The sequence below is a fragment of the Anabrus simplex genome, chromosome 5 (assembly GCF_040414725.1).
Source record: "Anabrus simplex isolate iqAnaSimp1 chromosome 5, ASM4041472v1, whole genome shotgun sequence".
NCBI lineage: Eukaryota > Metazoa > Arthropoda > Insecta > Orthoptera > Tettigoniidae > Anabrus > Anabrus simplex.
In genome coordinates this window covers 263,991,996-264,015,884 of record NC_090269.1, presented here as the reverse complement: position 1 = coordinate 264,015,884, position 23,889 = coordinate 263,991,996, and the positions used below count along the sequence as shown (strand labels likewise).

General features: G+C 40.9%; 1 protein-coding gene across 1 annotated transcript in view; it reads right to left on the bottom strand.

Annotated features, from left to right (window-relative positions):
- The window catches only part of LOC136874485 (ciliary microtubule associated protein 1A-like), an 87,309-nt gene extending 63,653 nt beyond the window's left edge, over positions 1 to 23,656 (bottom strand). Inside the window, exons 1-2 of the mRNA XM_067148112.1 lie at positions 23,617 to 23,656; positions 5,335 to 5,562 (exon numbers count right to left, since the gene is read on the bottom strand). Of these exons, the coding sequence (XP_067004213.1) occupies positions 5,335 to 5,562; positions 23,617 to 23,656 (268 nt within the window). The remainder of the gene's footprint in view (positions 1 to 5,334; positions 5,563 to 23,616) is intronic.
- Positions 23,657 to 23,889: the final 233 nt, after the last annotated feature.

Sequence of the window (23,889 nt, the reverse complement as noted above, 5' to 3'; positions counted from 1 at the left end):
TTGGTGGGGAGGATGGTGGGAGAGGATGGTTGGCACTACAAAACGATGCCTGAGGAAGGTGTTAAGGCAAGGCGTTGATAACCGAGGAAAGGCTTAACACCATTGAAGCCGCCATCAACTCACGACCCATCTCTCAGAATGAAGATGAAACAGAAGCTCTGACTCCCGCCCATTTCTTGACCGGACAAAGATTAACGGCCATACCAACTGGACCAGAACCAGCATTAAAGACAAACCTGACAAAGGAGTTAGCAGTACGACCAAAGATCTCAGACGACTTCTGGAAGCGCTGGACTAAGGAATACCTCATGGAGCTGAGGAGCTTTCACGAAGTTCGACGTCCTCGAGGTAACAGACCACATCTGAGAGTTGGAGACGTAGCACTCCTTCAAGAAAACAACCAACCACGACACATGTGGAAGAAGGCCCGCATAGTGGAAATCCGAGCTGGAAGAGACGGAGTGATCAGAACTGTGATCCTTAAGGATTCAAAGCGGACTGTGATAACTCGTCCAGTGCAGCTGGTCATACCCCTGGAGATAGACCAGGGTGGGGAGGATGTCAGGGATTGAGACGCCCTCTATGTCCTCTATCAGTGTAGCATTCTATGACAGAGACTACAGTGAGTTGTCTATCTGTAAAACCAGAGAGTTTGTACTTACCAACAATAATAAAGGGATTTGTTTATAACTTGTAAACGGTTGTTACTCGCGAGGAACAAAATATAATAACATGGAAATTGTTATCAGTGGAGTACTGTGTAGGAGTGTTACTGACTGGATTGCGATTGGGTATTTGAATGAGACTATACAGTGGGTACGTGGTGAACTTTGAGTAAGACTTCTAGATCCGAATGGGTGGGTAGGAGATACGAATCTGCACTCAGGTGTCCCTCACTTAAACCGCAGTGGTACGTATAAGTTAGAAAATTTGTTTGGAAGTTTTATAGGGAGGTACATTGAGTGAAACGGTGTTGTCTAGGGAGCGGTGATAAGAGTACGGGAACCTAGAAGTCAAGCAGGGATAACATAAACAAATTAGTGTTGAACTGTAGAAATATTGTAAAGAAACGAATAGAGTTAAGTAATTTAATTGATGTATACTTACCAGATATTGTAATAGGTGTTGAATTATGGCTGAGAAGTGATATAATGGATGCAGGCATTTTCTCACGGAAATGGAGTGTGTATCGTAGATATAGGATATGAATGGTATGAGGAGGAGTATTCATTCTGGTGAAAGAAGAATTCGTAAGCTACGAAAAAGTTAAAGATGACAAACATGAAATTCTAGTTGTAAGGCTAATTTCTGAAGATAATAGGCAACATGATGTCCTTGGAGTATACAGATCTGGAAAGGGTAGCACTGACGCTGATTTAGAATTATTTGATAACATAATCAGCTATAGGGAAACGACATGGAAAATAATGTGTTTGTGGCGGGAGATCTGAATTTACCAAGTGTCAATTGGGAAGGTAAAACCAACGACAGGAAGCATGACCAACAAATGGCAAACAAGCTAATATGCGAAGGACAGCTACTATATCGCAAGTCGTTGTCTTGGGTATATCCCCAGAAATCTTATCAATTCCAGCTGCTTTTCCAGTATTCGAAAAAGTCTTATTATAAATGTTTTTATTATCGTAGGCAAATTTCAAATTTCCCACAGAACAAGCTGGCTTCAGACCTGGAAGAAATTGCGATGACCAATTTTTTGCTTTGACTTCTCATATTGAAAATGGATTTGAGAATCGGAAGATTAGTATGGCTGTCTTCTTAGACTTATCAGCAGCCTATGATACTGTTTGGCGAGAAGGGCTTCTGCTAAAACTTATCTCTGCCATCCCCTGTGTCAAGCTTACAAATCTCATTGGCAATATGATTAGCAACAGAAACTTTCAGATCTTCTCGGATGATGCAGTAAGCAAAATTTACAAACTGAATGATGGACTTCCACAAGGATCTGTTCTGGCACCCTTACTTTTCAACGTCTATACTGCTGACTTACCAGCAACTAAGTCCAGGAAATTTATTTACGCAGATGATATACTACTGGTTAGTCAAACACCAAGCTTTCCAGAAGCTGAACAAATACTTACAGCAGATCTAAAAAAGCTAGACACATATTTCCAAAAATGGTGTCTTCGTCCAAACCTCCAAAAGACTGTTGTATCTGTGTTCCATCTCAGAAATAAATTTGCCAACTACAAGCCTTCAATAACAATCAGAAATCAATCCTTACAGCATTGTCCCTTCCCAAAATATTTAGGAGTCACATTAGACAGTTCCCTAACATATAAGCATCATATTAACAACACAGCCGCCAAGATTAAAAGTCGGAATAGTATCCTTCAAAAATTAGCCGGCACCTCTTGGGGCGCAAACAACCAAGTGTTGAGATCTACTGCTCTAGCCCTTTGCTATTCAGTTGCCGAATACTGCGCTTCAACTTGGCTGAACAGTGCTCATACTGCGAAGATAGATGCTCAACTAAATAAAGCAATACGCATTATAACTGGTTGCATTCGCTCTACAAACGTGGCCTGGCTGCCTACACTCAGCAATATTCCACCGCCTTGCTTAAGAAGGTCTGAAGCTCTTCTAAAATTGTGGAAGAAGATCAACCAGGACTCCAACCTCCCCGTTCATCAAGATATTAATCAATTTGCCCCTCCAAGACTTAAGTCTAGATCTCCATCCTGGCGTGCTGCACTTACACTGGAAGAATCTGGGTTCTCCATCACGAACGCCTGGTTACATCAATGGCAACAGTCTTCTGTTCCCAATCAACATCTTGTGACCCTACCTCATGTTCAACCTCCCGGATTCCATCTACCCAGACGTCAATGGAGGACTATAAACAGGATTAGAGTCAATCAAGGAAGATGTGGCTATACTCTTTATAAATGGGGCTGGCAGAAGTCTCCTGGGTGTGATTGTGGAGCTACCTCACAGACCATCTACCATGTAATTGTCGAGTGTCCACAGAGAGCATTTCAAGGTCCTTTGGAGGACATTCATAACGCAACTGAGGAGGCCTTAAAATGGATCAATGGACTTGATTTGGAACTATAGGCTTCTGTTTGTATACATTGTGTACTTATTTGCATACTTATTTATATAATCTTTCTGTGTACATCATACGATAAATAAATAATAACCCCTTCTATCTAGACATTTTCCTTATAACCAACACTCCTTACATACTGCTGACTGAATACTTGTTCCTTCCGTAGATCCTCACATCTCCTTGTCCATTAATGATTTCTGGAATGTCCTTCTTGGAACCTGTTTCTGCCTCAAAGTATTCACATATGCCCTTCCATGATTCACCTTACTCAACAATTGTTTTATCACTTCAAACTGTCTGTTTAAATTTGTTCTCCTGTTTTACTCCGATCATAATTACTTTTGAAGAACTCGCTCATGCCTGTCTTATCAGCCATATGGTATTGCCCAATAGTCCCACTTTTCGACCTTCCTTTCCATCATATTTATTTTTCACTACGCCAAAAATAAATTCGTGATTACGAGTACCATCTCTTAATTCAGTTCCTCTATAGATCTCATTTGGTTTAACAGCACCACGTCGAGGATATTCTTCCCTCTAGTTGGTTCCATCTTTTTCTGATTCAGTTGTCCTTCCCAGATTAACTTATTTTCCATTTGTTGGTCATGCTTCTTGTCATTCGCATTACATTCCCAATTTTTATTTGATAAATTGAGATCACCCCCAACAATCAGTGTCTGCGCCACCCTCTCCAGGTCTGTATACTTCAAAAATATCAAGTTTCCTATCATCTTTATAGACGAGCCTTACACCTATTATTTCATGTTTTACATCTTTACTTGTTCGTAGCTTACAAATTCTTCTTAGAATTCCTATTCCTGTCCCTACGATAAACACTTTAGTTCCGTGAAAAAATGTCTGCATCCAGTACTATTTAATTTCGAAACCGTGATTCAGCTCCTAGTACAATATCTGGCAAAGATATACCTATTAGTTGCTTAGTTCTATTCCTTTCTGTACAGCTTTACACTAATATTTTTATGTCATCCCTACTTGACTTCCAGCTCCCTGTACCCCTATCACCGTTCTCTAATCTTCCCCGATTCTCAGTATATACCTCCCTATAATCCTTCTAAACAAACTTTCTAACTTATACGTATCACTGCTGCTCAATTGAAGGCCATTTCAGCGCAGACATCTGCTCTCTATATATCTCACTCCCAGTTTTCCAAATACCCACTCCTTAGTCTAATTTAAATTCCCGATCACCATCCGGTCAATCTCTCTCCTACACAATATTCTATTGATAATATCCCGTGCTGCATTTTCCAGATACCACACATCCCCTAATATAGTAAGTTGTCACTCATACTTGCCTTACGTTATTGGTACAAAGTCGAAAAACTACTACTTTCATCTTTCCCTCTTCTTTCTCTTCTACTTTCCTCAACATCTGCTTTAACCTACCCTGGTTCCCTTTCCTGCATACACTTTCCCCACATATCTAATAACAAACGATTCCGCCATGACCAGAGCTCAACCTTACACACCTTATTTGATCCCCTCCCCTCCTGCTCTCCCCAATCATTCCTGACTACTGCAGAAGCTACTTCTTCCTCCCTTTTCTCCCTCCCGGACCCTGTTCCATCTCCCTTTTCCTACTTTTCTTTTTCTCGTACTTCTGCACTCCTCAGAAAGAGTTCCTTGTTCCTCATCTACCCTCTATTGTTCTACCTGCAATGATTGATACCGATTTCTCACTGACACCTTTCCTGAATTCTACTCCTGAATAGAGCCCTTAGCTTGCAATTTCCTCCGCCTTAAAATATTAGACCTCCTCTCTTCTATAACTCCCTCTTTCCTTCCCATCCTTCTTGTACACCTAGCGTATCCCGTACATTGTTTGAGAAAGGCCTAATTTCCTTCCTGACCTGCAAGGAATCGTAATTATCTGCCTATTCTGAATGTGATGGTAAGCATAGAATCGAAAATTTCCATCAACTAAAATCTGAAGAGAACCAGTCTTGTTTTATAGAGCGAAGTTATTATTTACTTCCGGGCCAGCAGACTGGGAGATGCGTTCACTGTGAATAAATAGTCATTTTCCTATGGACCAAAGCCTCGAATTACCCAGAGGAACGTCTGATGTGAAAATGGGAAATCACGGAAAAACATCTTCAGGGCTGCTGACAGTGGAGTTCTAACCCACTATCTTCTGAATGCAAGCTGACATCTGCCTGACCCAAACCACGTAGCCAAATCACTTGTTGAACTGCAAACAGGTTTCAAAAACCTTGAAATCGTGTTTCTGAATTGCAACTTACCAAAATGCGGTAGTTGTGGTCGCATGGTATAGGCAGGAATACCATTTTTACCAAAGCGAGTATAATTTTTCTCGATCATGTATTGAGGACCAGGGGTACGAGTTGGTAACCCCATCCCCAAAATAGGAGTCTTGATCCCCATGGAATAGGCAGGGTATCGTAGTTTTCTAACGTCATGTTTGTCGTAACCCGTTAATGGGGGCAGCATATACACCCCCGGACCTGGACCTGCAAAGAAAAACAACATTAAAACACATTTCTTGCAACCAGAAATGAATGAAATATTATATACTTGATATTCATCCAGTTAGATCTATTTAGCTTTAAAATATACTGGATCTTACAGTCAATTTCTTCCTTACATTGCTTAAAATTAAGTTATTCTTTCAGTGAAGTAATACATTCTTTAAACATATAGTTACTGGTAAACATTTCTCAGGAATTACAGAATTTATTTTGTAAAACATTTTATTGGAATTTATTGGGAACCAGATTTTTCAGTTTCACCGAAACAACGATATATAACAAACAAATAATAAGAAGAACAAAAAGAATGGATGGATGAAACATAGGCTATCTGATTTATAATTCCACGTTTGTGGGCATGATGACATCCAAAGCAACTGATTTTAGAAGCGTGGGCAAAGATCTAGGCACTCCATTTCATAAAAAACATCTGATGGCATATTTGGATTTCCTTCAACAAAATAAACTTAGCCCTAGGAACCATTTGGTAAAGTAACACTTTGCTAAACAGCTCTTCTAAATTGGTATGCAGTCTGCCTAAACGGCAGATTATTATTATTATTATTATTATTATTATTATTATTATTATTATTATTATTATTATTATTATTATTATTATTATTATTATTATTATTATTATTATTATTATTATGTGCGTATGGACCCAATGGATCACGCAAAGCTCTAACGATTCTGTTTTCTGAGTTGCCAAACAGCTCTCATCCTTTCTCCGTGGATCCTTTTTCGTTCTTCTGTCCACTTTGCTCCAGTCTTCTTTTTCACTTCGTTCTCTGGTTGCACTTTCCATCCATTAATTTTTTTCCTATAAAGGTTTCTGTCCGCGGTGTCATTTGGGTTTATCTGGGCTTTTTCCAGATCCTTCTTCACTTCCAGTACCCATGGAATATTTTTTAGATGTTCTATGTAGGTGAGAATCTTGTGTGTCAGTCTACTTGCCGGCAATCTGTGGACGTGCCCATAGAATTTCAGGCGTCTTTTACGGATGTCTGCTGCAATGTTGGAATGCTCTTCTGTCTCTTTGCTTGACCTCAGTCTATATCCATCTTCTGTTTTTCGGGGGCCGAGAATTTTCCTCAGGATTCTCCTTTCTTCTTTTAAAATATTTTCTAGGTCACCTTTCCCGTTTAGTGTAAGGGTCTCACTGGCATATAAGACTTCGGGCTTTATTACTGTATTGTAGTGTCTGATCTTTGCATGGCGGGACAAGCACTTTTTATTGTATATGTTGTGAACCCTACCGTAGGCTTTCCGAAATTTTTGTAGGCGAATTTTCTGGGCAACCTTCTCGCCTCCCGTTGGTTCAAGTATTTCTCCCAAGTACTTGAAGTGTGGTACTCGGTTGATTTGCCCATGTGTCGTGTTCAAAGTTTGGATGTCAAGTTTTGAGCAGAAGAACTTGGTCTTTTCAAAGGAAATTTGTAGGCCAACCTTTCCAGCACATTCGCTAAGGGTTTCAATTTGTTTAACGGCTGTGAATACATCATCTGTAAGTATGGCCAGGTCATCTGCAAAAGCGAGGCATGATATCTCAATACCGTCTTTGGGTCGTCCTAGTCGTATGGGGCGCCAGTATCCCATGTCTTTCAATACCTTTTCCCACTCGCGGATGACTTTGTCTAGGACGAGGTTGAAAAGAAGCGGAGATAAGCCGTCACCTTGTCGGACGCCAGTTTTAATCGGGAATGGTTCAGAGATCTCCCCCATGAATTTAACTTTGGAGATAGTGTCAGTGAGTGTTGCCTTGATGAGGTTGAGGGTCTTGGAATCAAGCCCCAGTTCCTCAAGAATAACGAAGAGAGACTGTCGATCAACCGAGTCGTACGCTTTCCTGAAGTCAACAAAAATGCAGATGACCGCTTTGTTCCTCAATGCTTTGTATTTAAGTGTTGCCTTCAAGTTGAATATTTGTTCTGTACACGAGCGACCAGGGCGGAAGCCTGCTTGATATTCGCCAATACTTTGTTCAAGTTGTTCTTGCGTTCTCTTCAAAAGGCAAGCTGAAAGAATTTTGTAAGTCACTTGGAGAAGAGAAATGCCCCTGTAATTGTTTACGTCGGTCTTATCTCCCTTTTTGTGTAATGGGTGGATGAGGGCGCACTTCCAGTCCTGAGGTAATTCTTCCGATTGCCAGATATCTGTGATGATTTGAGTGAGCTCCTTGAGGGAGTTAGGTCCAAGATTTTTCAGAAGTTCCGCAATGATGCCATCTTCTCCGGAGGTCCTATTGTTTTTAAGTTTCAGGATGTGGCCACGGATTTCTTCCTCTGTCGGTGGTGGAGATTCTGGGAAAGTGTGACTTGGGGGTTCTTGAGGGAATCTTGTGAGGGGCTCTGGACAGTTGAGGAGATCAGCGAAGTAAAGTGCTAATTCCTGACAATTATCCTGATTACTGAATGCAAGTTTTCCATCTGATCTTTTGAAAGCCAGGTTTTGAGGAGCATACCCACGGACTTGTCCTCCAAATTCCCTGTAGAAATCTCGTACATTGTAGTTACGAAAGTTGTCTTCAATCGAGTCCAGTTGTTGCTTCAAGTGTTTTCTCTTGACCTGCCTGATGATTTTGGTTACTCGTTTTCTAGTTTCATTGAAATATGTTTGGTTTTCTGGTGATTTCTTGCTGTTGTATTTCTGGAATGCTTCTTTTCGTTCCTTCAAGGCACGTTCACATTCAGAATTCCACCAAGGGTGTTTAGTATTCTTTTTCAGGGGAATTTGCTCTCGAGCTTTCTGGATGATTTTGTTGCGGAATTTCTCCCAGGTGCCTGCATGTTCCCTTTCCCACACTTCTTGCAGATTAATATTTCCAATCTGTGTCGTATCAAACTTCGGTATTTGTGACCTCTTATGATGAATTTTCTTCGGGGTGAATCTTACTTTTATTCTCACTAGGTAGTGATCGGAATCGACGTTTGCTCCTCGGCGTACCTGTACATCGTGTACCTCTCTCTGCATGGGATGAGAGATGGCAATGTGATCGATTTGAAATTCACCGATCCCTGGAACGGGAGACCTCCAGGTCTTCTGTTTCCGTGGAGATTTTCTCAGAGAAGTTGACATGATTTTAAGATTGTTTTGTTGACACAGTTCAACGAGTCTCAACCCGTTTTTATTAGTGAATTTGTGAGCAGGGAATTTGCCAACAGTTTTCTGATGTTCTTTTTCTTTACCAATTTGTGCGTTAAAGTCGCCCAGCAAAATTTTTGTATCCTCTTTTGGAAACTTCGCCATGATTTTCTCAAGTTTAGCCCAGAATGCATCCGTTTTTTGCGGTTCTTTTTTATTGTCCGCGTTAGTGGGTGCATGTACATTCACTATTGTATATTTCTTGTTAGCACATTGGATTCGCATTGTCATGAGCCGGTTACTTATGGGAGTAACTTCTTTTATTGAGTCTACAATACTTTTATGTACCATGAAGGCCATTCCTAGTAAGGGAGTTCCCTTACCAACTCTCCGCTCCGTTTTACTCTTGAAGATACGGTAGTTTCCATAATCAGCTGTGTCCTCATCAGTGAATCTCGTTTCCTGCAGGGCAAGTATCTGAATTTTCTGTTGATCTAGTTCTGTTGCAAGATTGTGCAATTTACCAGGTTGGATTAAGGTATTTACATTGAACATGCCAATGTATGTGAAGGTTTTGGATGTTAGTTTGCCAGAGAACTCCGACTTTCTCTGCGTTCGTGATTGCCTGGGTTCCCCAGAATCCGAATACCCAGTAGCCGTCTCATGACGGGTGGATTGGTTACCACCTGGGGTAATGCTGATTTTACTCTCACGAATCATCATAGCTTGTAATCAAAGATTGATCCAGTGTTTCCACTGGGAAATTAGGACCAGGGATTGCTAGTTCCTGGAACGTAACTATACAGCCGTACCTACTAGGTAAACAGACGCTGACCACTTCACCGCTCGATCCGAGTCAGACGCGAGGTGGATTTTATTTTTGGTTCTTCCGCCCTCTCAGCCATTGAGACTTATGTCCTCTTCTGCCATCGAAGCCGTTGACCACAGTTCTAGTTTCCTCAGTTGATCCGCGAGTGCTTATTTGACTGCGTCGTATTCACACTTGTCCTGTATTTCTACAGGAAACTTCCCTATTAGCCATTGGGACGCGCCGTGTCGGGGTTGAGAGCCCCATCCCAGTGTCTCACGTAGGGTTATGCTTAGCTCGTACTTAGTTCGGAACTAAACCCCCACGTGAGCTGACCAGGTAATAATGCATTATGCTGTCCATTACATATGCGTCACATTGCCAGGCTTAAAAATGGCTGACAATATAGTGGCCGGCAGTGTGGCCTTGGCAACGCTGATAGTAAAAGGAATATTGCATATCTTATTCGTGGTTTCTATGGAATTGATGACAAAGGAAACAAAATGAGTGCAGTTATATCAAAAATGTTCACTAGATATATGAAGTGACCTCTAGATCGTGTTATCTATGGAATAATTGTCGTATTTACCAATATGGCGGACATTTACGGCATGAAATTCATTTTAAATATTAACCAAAAACCCTGTTATATAACAACAAAATCACAAGATAACACTAACTCATTTGTAACACCACAAGTAGAACCACTATTATTCCTCGGAAGCCATAAAAGAAGTACAGTTCTTCTGTATAAGCCGACAAATGACGCAGCACCATTACACATGATCTTACCCACTGGGCACGGATTATTATTATTATTATTATTATTATTATTATTATTATTATTATTATTATTATTATTATTATTATTATTATTATTATTATTATTATTATTATTATTATTATTATTATTATTATTATTATTATTATTACTGTCTAACAGCCAATGACCTCTACGGGCAGCAGAGTGACGGAAATATGTTTCACAGCCCTTTAATGGACTGAAGGCCTATGGCATATAATTCTTACCCTTGCAGGTTTCATAAGTTTGAAAAGTGGTGTTTGTTCTGGTGGTGGTTATTGTTTAAGGTGAAGTACAACTGGGAAACCATCCTCTAATAACATTAATCAGAGAGGAAAACGTGCGAGGTGTCCGACGCTTCGAAAATGAAGATGTCGGGCAAAGAAACACAAGGGCCACGAAGGACGGAAAATCTCCGTAGGATTCGCAAACGCTCTCCATTCCCTTCTTGAATTACCTTTTTATCTAGTATTAGCGAGTGATGCTATTCTCCATTCCTTTGCTCGCTTGAAAACTGAGCCAGCTCCCACCGTCGGCTACTGTTCTCGAACAGAGGAATGCAATTATTTTAGCACCATAATTATGCTTCGTAACTCGTGCCCGGTAGACTTCAATAGAGAACGTCACTATAGGTCGGTGGTGGGTATATAGAGTGCAGCACCATCGGCACAGTACAAAACAGCGGACATCTGATACATACTCCGTGCCCGTCCTAATCTACCTGTCCAGACACCACAAACACCATGGTCGGAGCCATCTCGACTCGACTAATGGCATGATGAAGTAGATATAGAGAGTGCCACTGTTGGTCAATGATATAATATATTATAGTGCAGCCTCATAAACACAAGTAAAAGATGGTGGACATCGACAACAGACCACGTGAGAGTATTAACAGTCCTCAACTAATCTCACATACTCCATAGGAGACGCCATCGATCAGAGGGTGAGAAATGGGAATGTGGGGGTTATAGAGAGCCCACTCTCCGTCGGGGTGGGGATATAGAATGCGCTAACAGTGACCAGAATTTATTCATTGAATAGGAGACAGCATATGTTTTGAAATGGTCATATTTTCTTGATCGAAGCCACGTATTTTGAATGTTAACGGCCGTAACATGTGCAAGTGAGTAACTTAAATATTGAAACATGCCTGTGGCATGTTCACATAGGAGACATTTCTCTATACAAACCGCTTCTATCAGCCTCATTTCCCAATAACTTATGTATCTCTAGTAATCTCCAGTAGAGGGAAACACCCTTAGGTGTAAAACAGGGAGACCGTTCATTTTACGAGAGCTGTAACGTTTTTCTATTTAAAGCTCACCTTGTCGTTGTGTATGTGGCAAATAACAACAATGGGAGCCACGATGATCGAGGTGGAGTTTTTGTGTCATATATATTAATTTAACGTCAATCAATCAATCAATCAATCAATCAATCAATCAATCAATCAATCAATAAACACTGGTCTGCATTTAGGGCAGTCGCCCAGGTGGCAGATTCCTTATCTGTTGTTTCCTAGCCTTTTCTTAAATGACTGTAAAGAAAATGGAAATGCATTGAACATCTCCCTTGGTAAGTTATTCCAATACCTAACACCCCTTCCTATAAACGAATACTTGCCCCAAATTGTCCTCTTGAATTCCAACTTTATTTTCATATTGTGATCTTTCCTACTTTTAAAGACACCATCCGATCTTATTCGTCTACAGATGTTTTCCCACGACATCTCTCCACTGACAGTTCGGAACATACCACTTAGTCGAGCAGCTCGTCTCCTTTCCCCCAAGTCTTCCCAGCCCAAACTTTGCAACATATTTGTAACACTACTCTTTTGTCGGAAATCGCCCAGAACAAATCGAGCTGCTTTTCTTTGGATTCTTTCCAGTTCCTGAATCAAGTAGTCCTGGTAAGGGTCTCACACACTGGAACCATACTCTAGTTGGGGTCTCACCACAGACAAATATGCTCTCTCCTTTACATCCTTACTACAACCCCTAAATACTCTCATAACCATGTGCAGAGGTCTGCACCCTTTATTTACAATCATATTTATGTGATTACCCCAATGAAGATCTTTCCTTATATTTATACCTAGGTATTTAGAATTATCCCCAAAGGGAACTTTCACCCCATCAACGCAGTAATTAAAACTCAGAGGACTTTTCCTATTTGTGAAACTCATAACCTGACTTTAATCCCCGTTTATCACCATTGCCTACTGTCCATCTCACAGCATTATCGAGGTCATTTTGCAGTTGCTCACAATCTCGTAACTTACTTATTACTCTGTACAGAATAACATCATCTGCGGAAACCCTTATCTCTGATTCCACTTCTTTACACATATCATTGATATATATAAGAAAACCCAAAGGTACAATAATAATACTGCCTTGAGGAATTCCCCTCTTAATTTTTACAGGGACAGATAAAGCTTCACCTACTCTAACTCTCTGAGTTCTATTTTCTAGAAACAGAGCCACCCATTCTGTCACTCTTTTGTGAAGTCCAATTGCACTCAGTTTTGCCACTAGTCTCCCATGATCTACCCTATCAAATGCCTTAGATAAGTCAATCGCAATACAGTCCAATTGACCTTCTGAATCCAGAATGTCCGCTATATCTTGCTGGAATCCTACAACTTGGGCTTCAGTGGAATAACCTTTCCTAAACCCAAATGCATTCTATCGAACCAATTACTAATTTTGCAAACATGTCTTAGATAATCAGAAATAATGCTTTCCCAAAGCTCACATACACTGCATGTCAAACTGACTGGCCTGTAATTTCCAGCTTTATGTCTATCACCCTTTCCTTTATATACGGGGGCTACTATAGCAACCCTCCATTCATTTGGTAAAGTTCCTTCATGCAAACAATAATCAAACAAGTACTTCAGATATGGTATTATATCCCAACCCATTGTCCTTAGTATGTCCCCCGAAACCTTATCAATTCCAGCTGCTTTTCTAGTTTTCAAATTTGTATCTTACTGTAAATGTCATTGCTGTCATAGGTAAATTTTAATACTTCTTTAGTATTAGTCACCTCCTCTATCTGGACATTATCCTTTTAACCAACAATCTTTACATACTGTTGACTGAATACTTCTGCCTTTTGAAGATCCTCGTATACACACTCCCCTTGTTCATTAATGATTCCTGGAATGTCCATCTTGGAACCTGTTTCTACCATAAAGTACCTGTACATACCCTTCCACTTTTCACTAAAATTTGTATGACCACCAATTATGCTTGCCATCATGTTATCCTTAGCTGACTTCTTTGCTAGATTCAATTTCCTAGTAAGTTCCTTCAGTTTCTCTTTACTTCCATAACCATTTCTAACTCTATTTCTTTCCAGTCTCCTTACTTCTCTGTTATAATATAGTGGATCCTTACCATTCCTTACCACCTTTATGGGAACAAACCTATCTTCACTTTCCGCAACGATTGCTTTAAACCCACCCCAGAGTCTGTTTACATTTTTATTTACCATTTTCCATCGATGATAGTTACTTTTTAAAATCTCCCTCATGCCTGTTATATCAGCCATAGGTACTGCCTAATAGTCGTAATATTACTACCTTCCTTTCTTTCACATTTATTTTTAATTACCATAAAGACAGATTCGTGATCACTAATACCATCTATTACTTCGGTTTCTCTATAGAGCTCATCTGGTTTTACCGGCACCACATCCAGAATATTCTTCCCTTTAGTTGGTTCCATCACTTTCTGAATCAGGTGCCCTTCCCATATTAACATATTTGCCATTTATTGGTCATGCTTCCTGTCGTTCGCCTTACCTTCCCAATTGACATTTGGTAAATTGAGATCACCCGCTACGATCACGTTCCTTTCCTTATCGTTTCCCACATAGCCGATTATCTTATCAAATATTCTGAATCAGCATCTGCGCTACCCTTTACTGGTCTTTACACTACAAAGACATCAAGTTGCCTATTATCTTTAGAAATGAGCCTTACCCCTAGAATTTCGTGCTTGTCATCTTTACTTTTTCGTAGCTTTCAAATTCTTCTTTCAAGAGAATGAATACTCCCCCTGCTACCTTTCCTATCCTATCTCTACGATACACCCTCCAGTTTCGTGAGAAAATTTCTGCATCCATTATATCATTTCTCAGCCATGATTCAACTCCTATTACAATATCTATTAAATTACTTAATTATATTCCTTTCTTTACAATACTTCTACAGTTGAGCACTAACAGTTTTATGTCATCGCTACTTGATTTCAAGTTCCCTGTTCCCTTAACACCGCTCCGTAGGTCACCCTGTTTTCCTGAATGTACCTCCCTATAACCCTTCCAAACAAATTTCCTAACTTATATGTACCGCTGCGGTTTGAGTGAAGGCCATCTGAGCGCAGATCCCTATCCCCTACCCACCCAACAGGATTTAGAAATTTCACTCCCAGTTTCCCACATACCCACTCCATAGTCTCATTTAAATTCCCAATCACCTTCCAGTCAGTATCCCTCCTACACAGTACTCCACTGATAACAACCTCCGCTTCCTTAAATTTCACCCGTGCTGCATTTACCAAAACCCACACATCCCCAACTATGTTAGTACTTATACCTGCTTGTCTTACATTGTTAGTACCAACGTGAAACACTACCACCTTCTCCTTTCCCTCCTTCTCTTCTACTTTCTTCAACATCTGCCTTAACCTAATTCCTGGATAACACTCTACCCTGGTACTCTTTCCCCCACACACTTTCCCGACACGTCTAACGTTAGAATCCCCCATGACCAGAGCCTCAACCCTACCCACCTCATTTGATACCCTCCCCTTCAGGTCAGTCCTATCTTTCCTGACAGCTGCAGAAGCTGCTTCCTCCTCCCTTTTCTCCATCCCATGACCCTGTTCCACCTGTCTTTTCCTATCCACTACTCCACATTTCCCTTTCCTACCTCTTCCCTTTCTCCTACTTCCAAACTTCTCGGCAACAGTTCCCTGTTCCTCATCTTCTCACGGTTGTTCTCCCTGCAGTGACCCGTACCGATTTCTCACCGACACCTGCCCTGAATTCTTATCCTGAATGGAGCCCTTAGCCTGCAATCTCCTTCCCCTTAAAACATTAGTCAACGTGTCTTCCACGATTCCCCCTTTCCTTCCAATCCCTCTGTTACACCTACTGTATCCTGTACATTGTTTGTAGGCCTACTTTCCTTCCTGTCCTCTGAGAGAATCCTAATTATCTCCCTCAAGCTCTCCAACTCCTCCCTCATACTCCTTAATGCCTGGCCACACCCACAGCTCCTACACTCGCACTGCTTACTCATTCTTTACTAAATAATGAAAAGAGAAGAAAAAATAAGATATTCTGTGCAGAATAAAAATGAAAGGGAAAACAATATCGTCTAGGTTAGTTCACAAAGAACACACGACACTAAGTTATTTAATATAGTCTACTTCTACACTACAATACTACTTAATTGTACTATTTTTATTCCTACAACACGTTAACACGATGAAAATTGCTGTTATTTACTGGAAACAGAGAATAATACACAAGAATTACACAATTCTTAACTGCAGTTAAGTCTACCCTAATTACAACAACAGAATTTGAGTAAGAGAGTTACTACAGATACCACAGAAACGGTACTATACTATACAAATATTTCACAGTAATAGAATAAACACACTACTTTCTAATACGATCCTATAATACACTACAATAATTTTAAACTACGTTCAGACGTATTCTAATTACAACAGGTTATTACCAAGCAAAAACGGAAAAGAAAATTACCATTAAAGTTCGAAATTCGCAAAACTACTCAAAATTGAAGGGGTCGGGGCAAAAGAGTGCCAAGCAACATTTTTGAAAAAACTGAGCTGTCGATGCCATTTGTTGAGGATTATGATAAGCTGTCAGTAAACACTGGAAACTTGCATAGAAACGCATTCAAGTGGCACTGCATGTGACTTTCATCTTGTTGCCCCCAACAGTTCTTAGAAACACCCGGAGCAAAACAGTGTCGAGCAACCAGGAGACCCATATTACCATGGATTGTAGGAGGAAGCTTGTGTTTTCGAGTGATTCTGAAGAATATCTGAGTGATCCTGATGTAGACGCTGACTATCTTCCTCGCATAGCATGTGAAATTTCCTCTCAAAGTGGAAGTGAGGTAAGTGTTGCTTGGCATTATTTTGATCATAACTAAAGTTTCCGCCATTGTTGCTGAGGTTATGTAACTTATTAAGTCATTAGGTTATGTTTTAGGAACCGTTATAACACACTCTTGGATCTATAGCAAGTGGCTTTTCCAGTTCAAAGTTTTCTCAAGTTAGTTTAAGGCCTTTGCTGACCAACATTCGCAAATATTCATTATGTGGCTTGGCACTATATTGCTCCAATTGTAAATCTGTTGCTATCAGTCATCATTTTTCTCAAGAAAGGTTACATTGTCACTTGTGACCAGAGGTTTATACAAGTTAACAGAAAAACGAGTGCATAATTTTGCAACACTCTTGTTAAAGTATCGTTATTAGTTACATAACAGAGGATACAACATGGGTATTTCTCGTACTAAGACTTGGTGTTTTGCACTGTTTAGGATATCCTGGATCATTCAAGGATACCGTAACATTCCCCTGAGAAAGGCCCGAATTCTAGAAAGAGAAATAGACGTATTAAGATACAGATGAATAAGAAGAGCGAAACGAAGGAAGAGAATATTTAGCGCGTAAGACCGGAAAAGTTGTTCCAGGAGCAAAAGTTGGAGAGCTATGTCGCTGTTCCCTGAGATGTTTTGAACATGAAGAACAACTGATTTTGTCAATATTTAATGGGTTTTGGGATCTCGCTGATATTGATAAGCAAAATGCTTATTTATTTGGATGTATTATAGCTATTCCTGTAAAACGGAGATACAGGACACCTGAAGGAGAGCCAAGCTACGGAAATTGTGGACATACAATGTAGGCATGCATGACTGTGGTAAAGACTTAGTTTGCATGTTTTTGTGGGATGAGAGTATTGTAGGAGAGGCAGCGACGAAATAGGTAGTGCAGGTTTGAAGTATCTGAAAACAAACGCCGTCGATGCTAAAAAGCTTGTGTCGTCGCCATAAGACCTACCTGTGTCGGCGCGACGTAAAGCCCCTAGCAAAAAAAAAAAAAGCTTGTGGTTTTTTCTGATACCTGCGGGGGCCAGAATAAAACTGGAATATAATGGCACTCTGGCCTTATTTAATTCACACTAAAGGATTTAATGAGATCGAACACTGGTTTTAACATCTGTCCACACATTCCTGCCATCAGATAGAGACTTTGTTAAAATTGAGAAGTACCAACGAAATCAACCGCCTGTGTACGACGCTGCCGACTAGAAATGTATCATTCAAGAATGTGGGAGAAAGAAGAAGTTCAGTGTAACAGACATGAAACAAGACGACGTTTATGACCTGGCAGCATTAAAAGTTGGACTCCTGAACACCAGTAAAAAAACATGTGTAAGTGGCATGGAATTTAAATTCACAGACGTAATTTGATCAAATTTGAAGCAAGTAATCCACGGTTCATCAAACTAAAAACAAGAGTGAATATGGATTTTGAAGACTGTAGCATGCGAAAAAGAGGCAACACCACAACGTTGAGCTTGAAACGAAAGTACACTGCTGTGCGAAAAATAAAGAAAAATAAACTGCAAAATGTGTTGAAACTCCTGGACTGTGTCCCACCTGTCCATCACCAGTTTTATCTCAGCTTGATTCCTGATTCTGAAGACACTAATGAAGTTGAAGGAGTGTAAGAAAGGAGCAGCTGATCTTTTAGCTTTAATGTTATGCATGCGCAGCTATAAGTCCCTAAATTCCATATTTTGAAAAGAACATCATAGTTAAAAGATACAAACAGACCTTCTTCCGTGATGAATTTATGTTGATTTATTTAAATTTCTTTTCAGTTGCCAGTTCTACCCCGATTTCCACTGCTACCAATTTAAATATTATTGGTGGAAATGTTATTTTAATTGGTGTTAGTTTTCATTTCTGATTAAAATAGTTGAAATATCAGACATTGTTTCATTATCATAAAATAATTTTCCTAAGATAAGTGTCACTTCCATTGGGGCAATAAAATGCCAAGCCACAGTATTCTGTGACATGGTATTAAAAGTATTGACTTTTACTCTACAAATAGCAGCCCAAAGAAATTATGCCTGCAAATCATGTACAATGAATATTACTGAACCTTTCAAAGCTATTATTACATCATTCCCGTGAATGGTACGATTTCACGATTTGAACAAACTTTCTAACTGCTCTCCCTTAAAGTTAAGAAAATGTTGCCTGGCACTCTTTTGCCCCGACACCTTCAATTATAGAATAGGCACTCTAATTTCTAATAAGTTACTATACTACACTGCAATAATGTTAAAACTACGTTCAGACGTATCCTCGCTTCTTACTAAGCACAAATAGAAATGAAAATTCCAATTAGGCCTAAATTTAGATATTCTCAAGAACTACCGGTAAGTACGGTACTCAAAGATTAACAACAAAGTTAAACACGTATAAAGATTAATATTAGTACTACTTTGTCCTACTATGCTGTAATAGAAATGAAACCTCCCGTTTGCACAAAAATACACACAAATATAACAGGCAAGATACTATCTAATATGCTGTATCTACACTACAGTTCTCAACTGAAATGTGGTTATGTGATTTTTAAAGATTTTCTTTACGTCTTCAAGCTTGGGTTGTACATGCATTTTTCTTTTAATTCATTCTGCTTTTCATTGCCGGTAGTTGTAGTTTTTACCCCTTGTTCACCGACAACGAGGGTCATTTCCTGCTCAGGGCTGTCTCGGCCTTTCCTAGCCGGGGTCCACGCCTCAATTATTCTCAATGTATGCGTCACTTTTCGGTGTAATATCATCGTATTGATTTCTTGGGGGATATTACACTGACTGACAGAGCAAATGCAACACCAAGAAGGAGTGGTCAGAACTTTATGCCAATTGCAGGGTAGACTGACGTCACTGAGGTATTCTCATGATGTGAAATGCGCCGCTGTAGTGCGCACGTAGCGAACGATAAATGGGACACGGCGTTAGCGAATGGCCCACTTCGTACCGTGATTTCTCAGCCGACAGTCATTGTAGAACGTGTTGTCGTGTGCCACAGGACACGTGTATAGCTAAGAATGCCAGGCCGCCGTCAACGGAGGCATTTCCAGCAGACAGACGACTTTACGAGGGGTATGGTGATCGGGCTGAGCAGGGCAGGTTGGTCGCTTCGTCAAATCGCAGCCGATACCCATAGGGATGTGTCCATGGTGCAGCGCCTGTGGCGAAGATGGTTGGCGCAGGGACATGTGGCACGTGCGAGGGGTCCAGGCGCAGCCCGAGTGACGTCAGCACGCGAGGATCAGCGCATCCGCCGCCAAGCGGTGGCAGCCCCGCACGTCACGTCAACCGCCATTCTTCAGCATGTGCAAGACACCCTGGCTGTTCCAATATCGACCAGAACAATTTCCCGTCGATTGGTTGAAGGAGGCCTGCACTCCCGGCGTCCGCTCAGAAGACTACCATTGACTCCACAGCATAGACGTGCACGCCTGGCATGGTGCCGGGCTAGAGCGACTTGGATGAGGGAATGGCGGAACGTCGTGTTCTCCGATGAGTCACGCTTCTGTTCTGTCAGTGATAGTCACCGCAGACGAGTGTGGCGTCGGCGTGGAGAAAGGTCAAATCCGGCAGTAACTGTGGAGCGCCCTACCGCTAGACAACGCGGCATCATGGTTTGGGGCGCTATTGCGTATGATTCCACGTCACCTCTAGTGCGTATTCAAGGCACGTTAAATGCCCACCGGTACGTGCAGCATGTGCTGCGGCCGGTGGCACTCCCGTACCTTCAGGGGCTGCCCAATGCTCTGTTTCAGCAGGATAATGCCCGCCCACACACTGCTCGCATCTCCCAACAGGCTCTACGAGGTGTACAGATTCTTTCGTGGCCAGCGTACTCTCCGGATCTCTCACCAATCGAACACGTGTGGGATCTCATTGGACGTCGTTTGTAAACTCTGCCCCAGCCTCGTACGGACGACCAACTGTGGCAAATGGTTGACAGAGAATGGAGAACCATCCCTCAGGACACCATCCGCACTCTTATTGACTCTGTACCTCGACGTGTTTCTGCGTGCATCGCCGCTCGCGGTGGTCCTACATCCTACTGAGTCGATGCCGTGCGCATTGTGTAACCTGCATATCGGTTTGAAATAAACATCAATTATTCGTCCGTGCCGTCTCTGTTTTTTCCCCAACTTTCATCCCTTTCGAACCACTCCTCCTTGGTGTTGCATTTGCTCTGTCAGTCAGTCAGTGTATATGGGGTGGTTTGGCACAATAATTGAAATGTTGAAACCCATGCGTAGGATTTTTTAACACGAGCGCTTATTTTGAATATTGAAAGAGCGTAGTTCGAGCCTAACATCGTGGTACAAGCATATGTTTTGAACTGGACCGCGTATTTTAAAACTTGACCATGTTTTTGGAAGTGAGAGTGCGCGTTTTTAATTTGACAGTTAACATAGAACACGTGTTAGAGAGAAAGATGTGTTGACAGGATGAGACTTTTAGATCAGAGTAAGCATAAGTGAACGTATTTTTTTTCCACAGCTACCATCGCACTGCAACAGCTATCTTTAACAGCTGAGACAAGATGGCAAGAGGCGTAGCACGTGATGCATACAAAACTCCCACGGTTTCGGCATGCGGTGATCACGCGGGCACGGTCAAACACGTGCAATACCGGAAACTGATCATGATGCATGACTTCTTGAGCTGGTTCGATCACAGTCACTGTTTTTGTGACTAAAACGCTCAATTTCTGATCTAAACACCTATGCATGTAGATGTGAAGTCTAGAGACTTCTAGCAGGCTAAAGGGACTTTTAGAATACTCAGTGAATGAACCGTTATGTTCAGAACACACTATAAAGAGACTTCCACGCTACTAGATCCGGATCCATCCACATCTTTGGGCAATCCTCAGGTCACGGACGAGGGCCGTCCACACTATTAGATCTATCACATATCTGAGTCAAGCCTAGGTCCAGAGACGAGGACTTTAAGCGCTAACAGGTCCATTTGTATATGTGGACCCATACCTAGGACCACTGTCACGCTACATGCCTCCTGAATGAGTTTACGATCAGATTTCTCTTATACTTACCTGATATATTTACGATATTTTCTAGATATGTAACTAGAACTTAATCTCACGCGAGCACCAAATAATACTTATTGTGGCAGGGTGCGAAAAGTGCCTCTTTTATGATGATAGCTCTATCGTCGGTAGAAGTAGAACAGATTGAGGTATTAGGAGTAGCGGTTGAAAATACAAAACGGGAAATGGTTATCTTAACAAAGAAATAAAAACAATACGCTTTACGTACTCATTAATTAACACTTCTTTTCCATACCGGTATGTTCAAGAATTTATTACACCGACCCCTATTTTTTCTTTCTTTCTTTCTTTCTTTCTTTCTTTCTTTCTTTCTTTCTTTCTTTCTTTCTTCTGTTCCATTACATTCGATATAGAAGCGAACCGTGATGATAACGGCGTAGAAATATTCTTATTTCTATTCTACAGCATAATTCTTAAATGCATCACTTAATACACTTTTATATAGTTTGCAGTTTTTATCACTGGATATGGTCCATGAAAGTTTTACTTACTTCTGTTATAGAGACGATTACAGCGTCTACATGTATTTACATCTAATACTATCTTATTATATGAAGGTATTACTTCCCAGGCTTGTTCTACATCTGTACATGTACTTTGAGAGGAACCCAGTTGGTAAATATGTAATAAATACTGCAAACATACAGAGTAAGTTTAGATGTTCATAATTAGCAGTAATAGCCTTACACACTAGTAAAGTGTTAGACTCGATGCAAGATGTTCCATTGTTCGTTATCAAAATAATTTACAATACCGACCCCTATTTTTGTTTCTTCTGTTCCATTATCTTCGATGTAGAATAGAACGGTGATGATACCGGTGTAGAAATATTCTTATTTATATTCGATATTGTGACCGTATCAGTACTGGGAATATTGATTCTGAAATTAGTATATGGGAAGAAAACATGCATAGATCTTCTTTGTCCGTATGGGAGATAGGTTGCATCACATTGCGCAATATACCCGAATTGGTGGCGCCGAACTCAAGAGTTTCGTAGCTAGAGAAACTCCCAAAGTGAGAGCGCACGGCTAGGAAAGACAAGGAAGGAAAATATATCTGGTTAACTCCGCCCCTAAAACAAATGCCGGATCACAGTATTGCCAACGTGAGAAGGTGATTTTAGATGAATATTTGGTAAAAGTCGCCTAAATTATACGAAGAAAACATGTCAAATCAAAATTGAGAATATTTGGTTCTTAACAAAATCATAAGTCAGATTAATATAGCACTATGTATGAAATTACGCCGCCAAGCATTATGAAATCGGCCGGAGCGTGCCCACGTTAGCCGCAAACTAATGCGTCCAATAGGGATTCCCAGAAGTAGGCCTGATTTCAGATCGCAGATAATAAATAATCTACCGATCGGTTTGGGTTACGCATCACAGCAAGTGATATTGATTGATGGGCCACGCGATCTATCGATCGCATCGCTAATATCGTAGATCTTGTAGATCAAGAGATATAGAAATTGGAGTGGGGAGCCACCCTTTGTTCATCTCCGACCCGGGGTGAGATCATATAAGGACCCGCCTGTGTGGATGGAAGGACAGTCATCGTCAAGTTTGTGAAACAGTTACACGTCCGGTTAGCGATCGGACTTTGCCCTTGTTTCGGTGTGAAACCGCGCAAACTGAACGGCAGTGCGGGGATCAAGTCTCTATAATAGCACATTAAAAGTAAAAATCTCTGAAAACGGTAGTGTCTTGCAAATTACGGGACGATCGCGACGCGTCGGGCGTATGATCAGACCGTGCCGATATTCTTATCGCGAGATGGTGACGCGGTATTGCGCCGTGCATCAAGAGAAAGGAACTGTTCTCTAGACAATGACTTGTGATAAGGATGAAGCCCGTAGTGTGATCCTCAACAAACTGGTGAAATCGTGTGGATAAACATGCGGATAGAGAAGGAGGAAGTTCCATGTAAATTGATAGTACTATATTTTGACGTATAAACTGTACTTATAACATTACGTAATGTGACCGTATCGTCACTATGAATATTTACTACGAAATTAATATGCTTTGAGATTCTTTGTCAGGACGGGAGCTCAGTTTCATCTTATTGCGCAACATCCCCGCCTGCGTGACGCCAAACTCACGCGTATCGTAGCTGATGAAACCCCCAAAGTGAGAGCGCATGATGAGGGAAGACAAGGAAGAAAAATATATTTAGCTGACTCCGCCCCTACAAAATGCCAACTCACAGTAGAGCCAACGTTAGAAGGGGATTTTGGAAGCATTTTTGGGAAAATAACGCCTAAATTAAGCACACGTCGAAGGAACATCAAGAATATTTGGTCATTGGCAAAATTATAAAACAAAATATAATATCATTCATGAAATTACGCCACAAAGGGGTTACATAAGTGGCT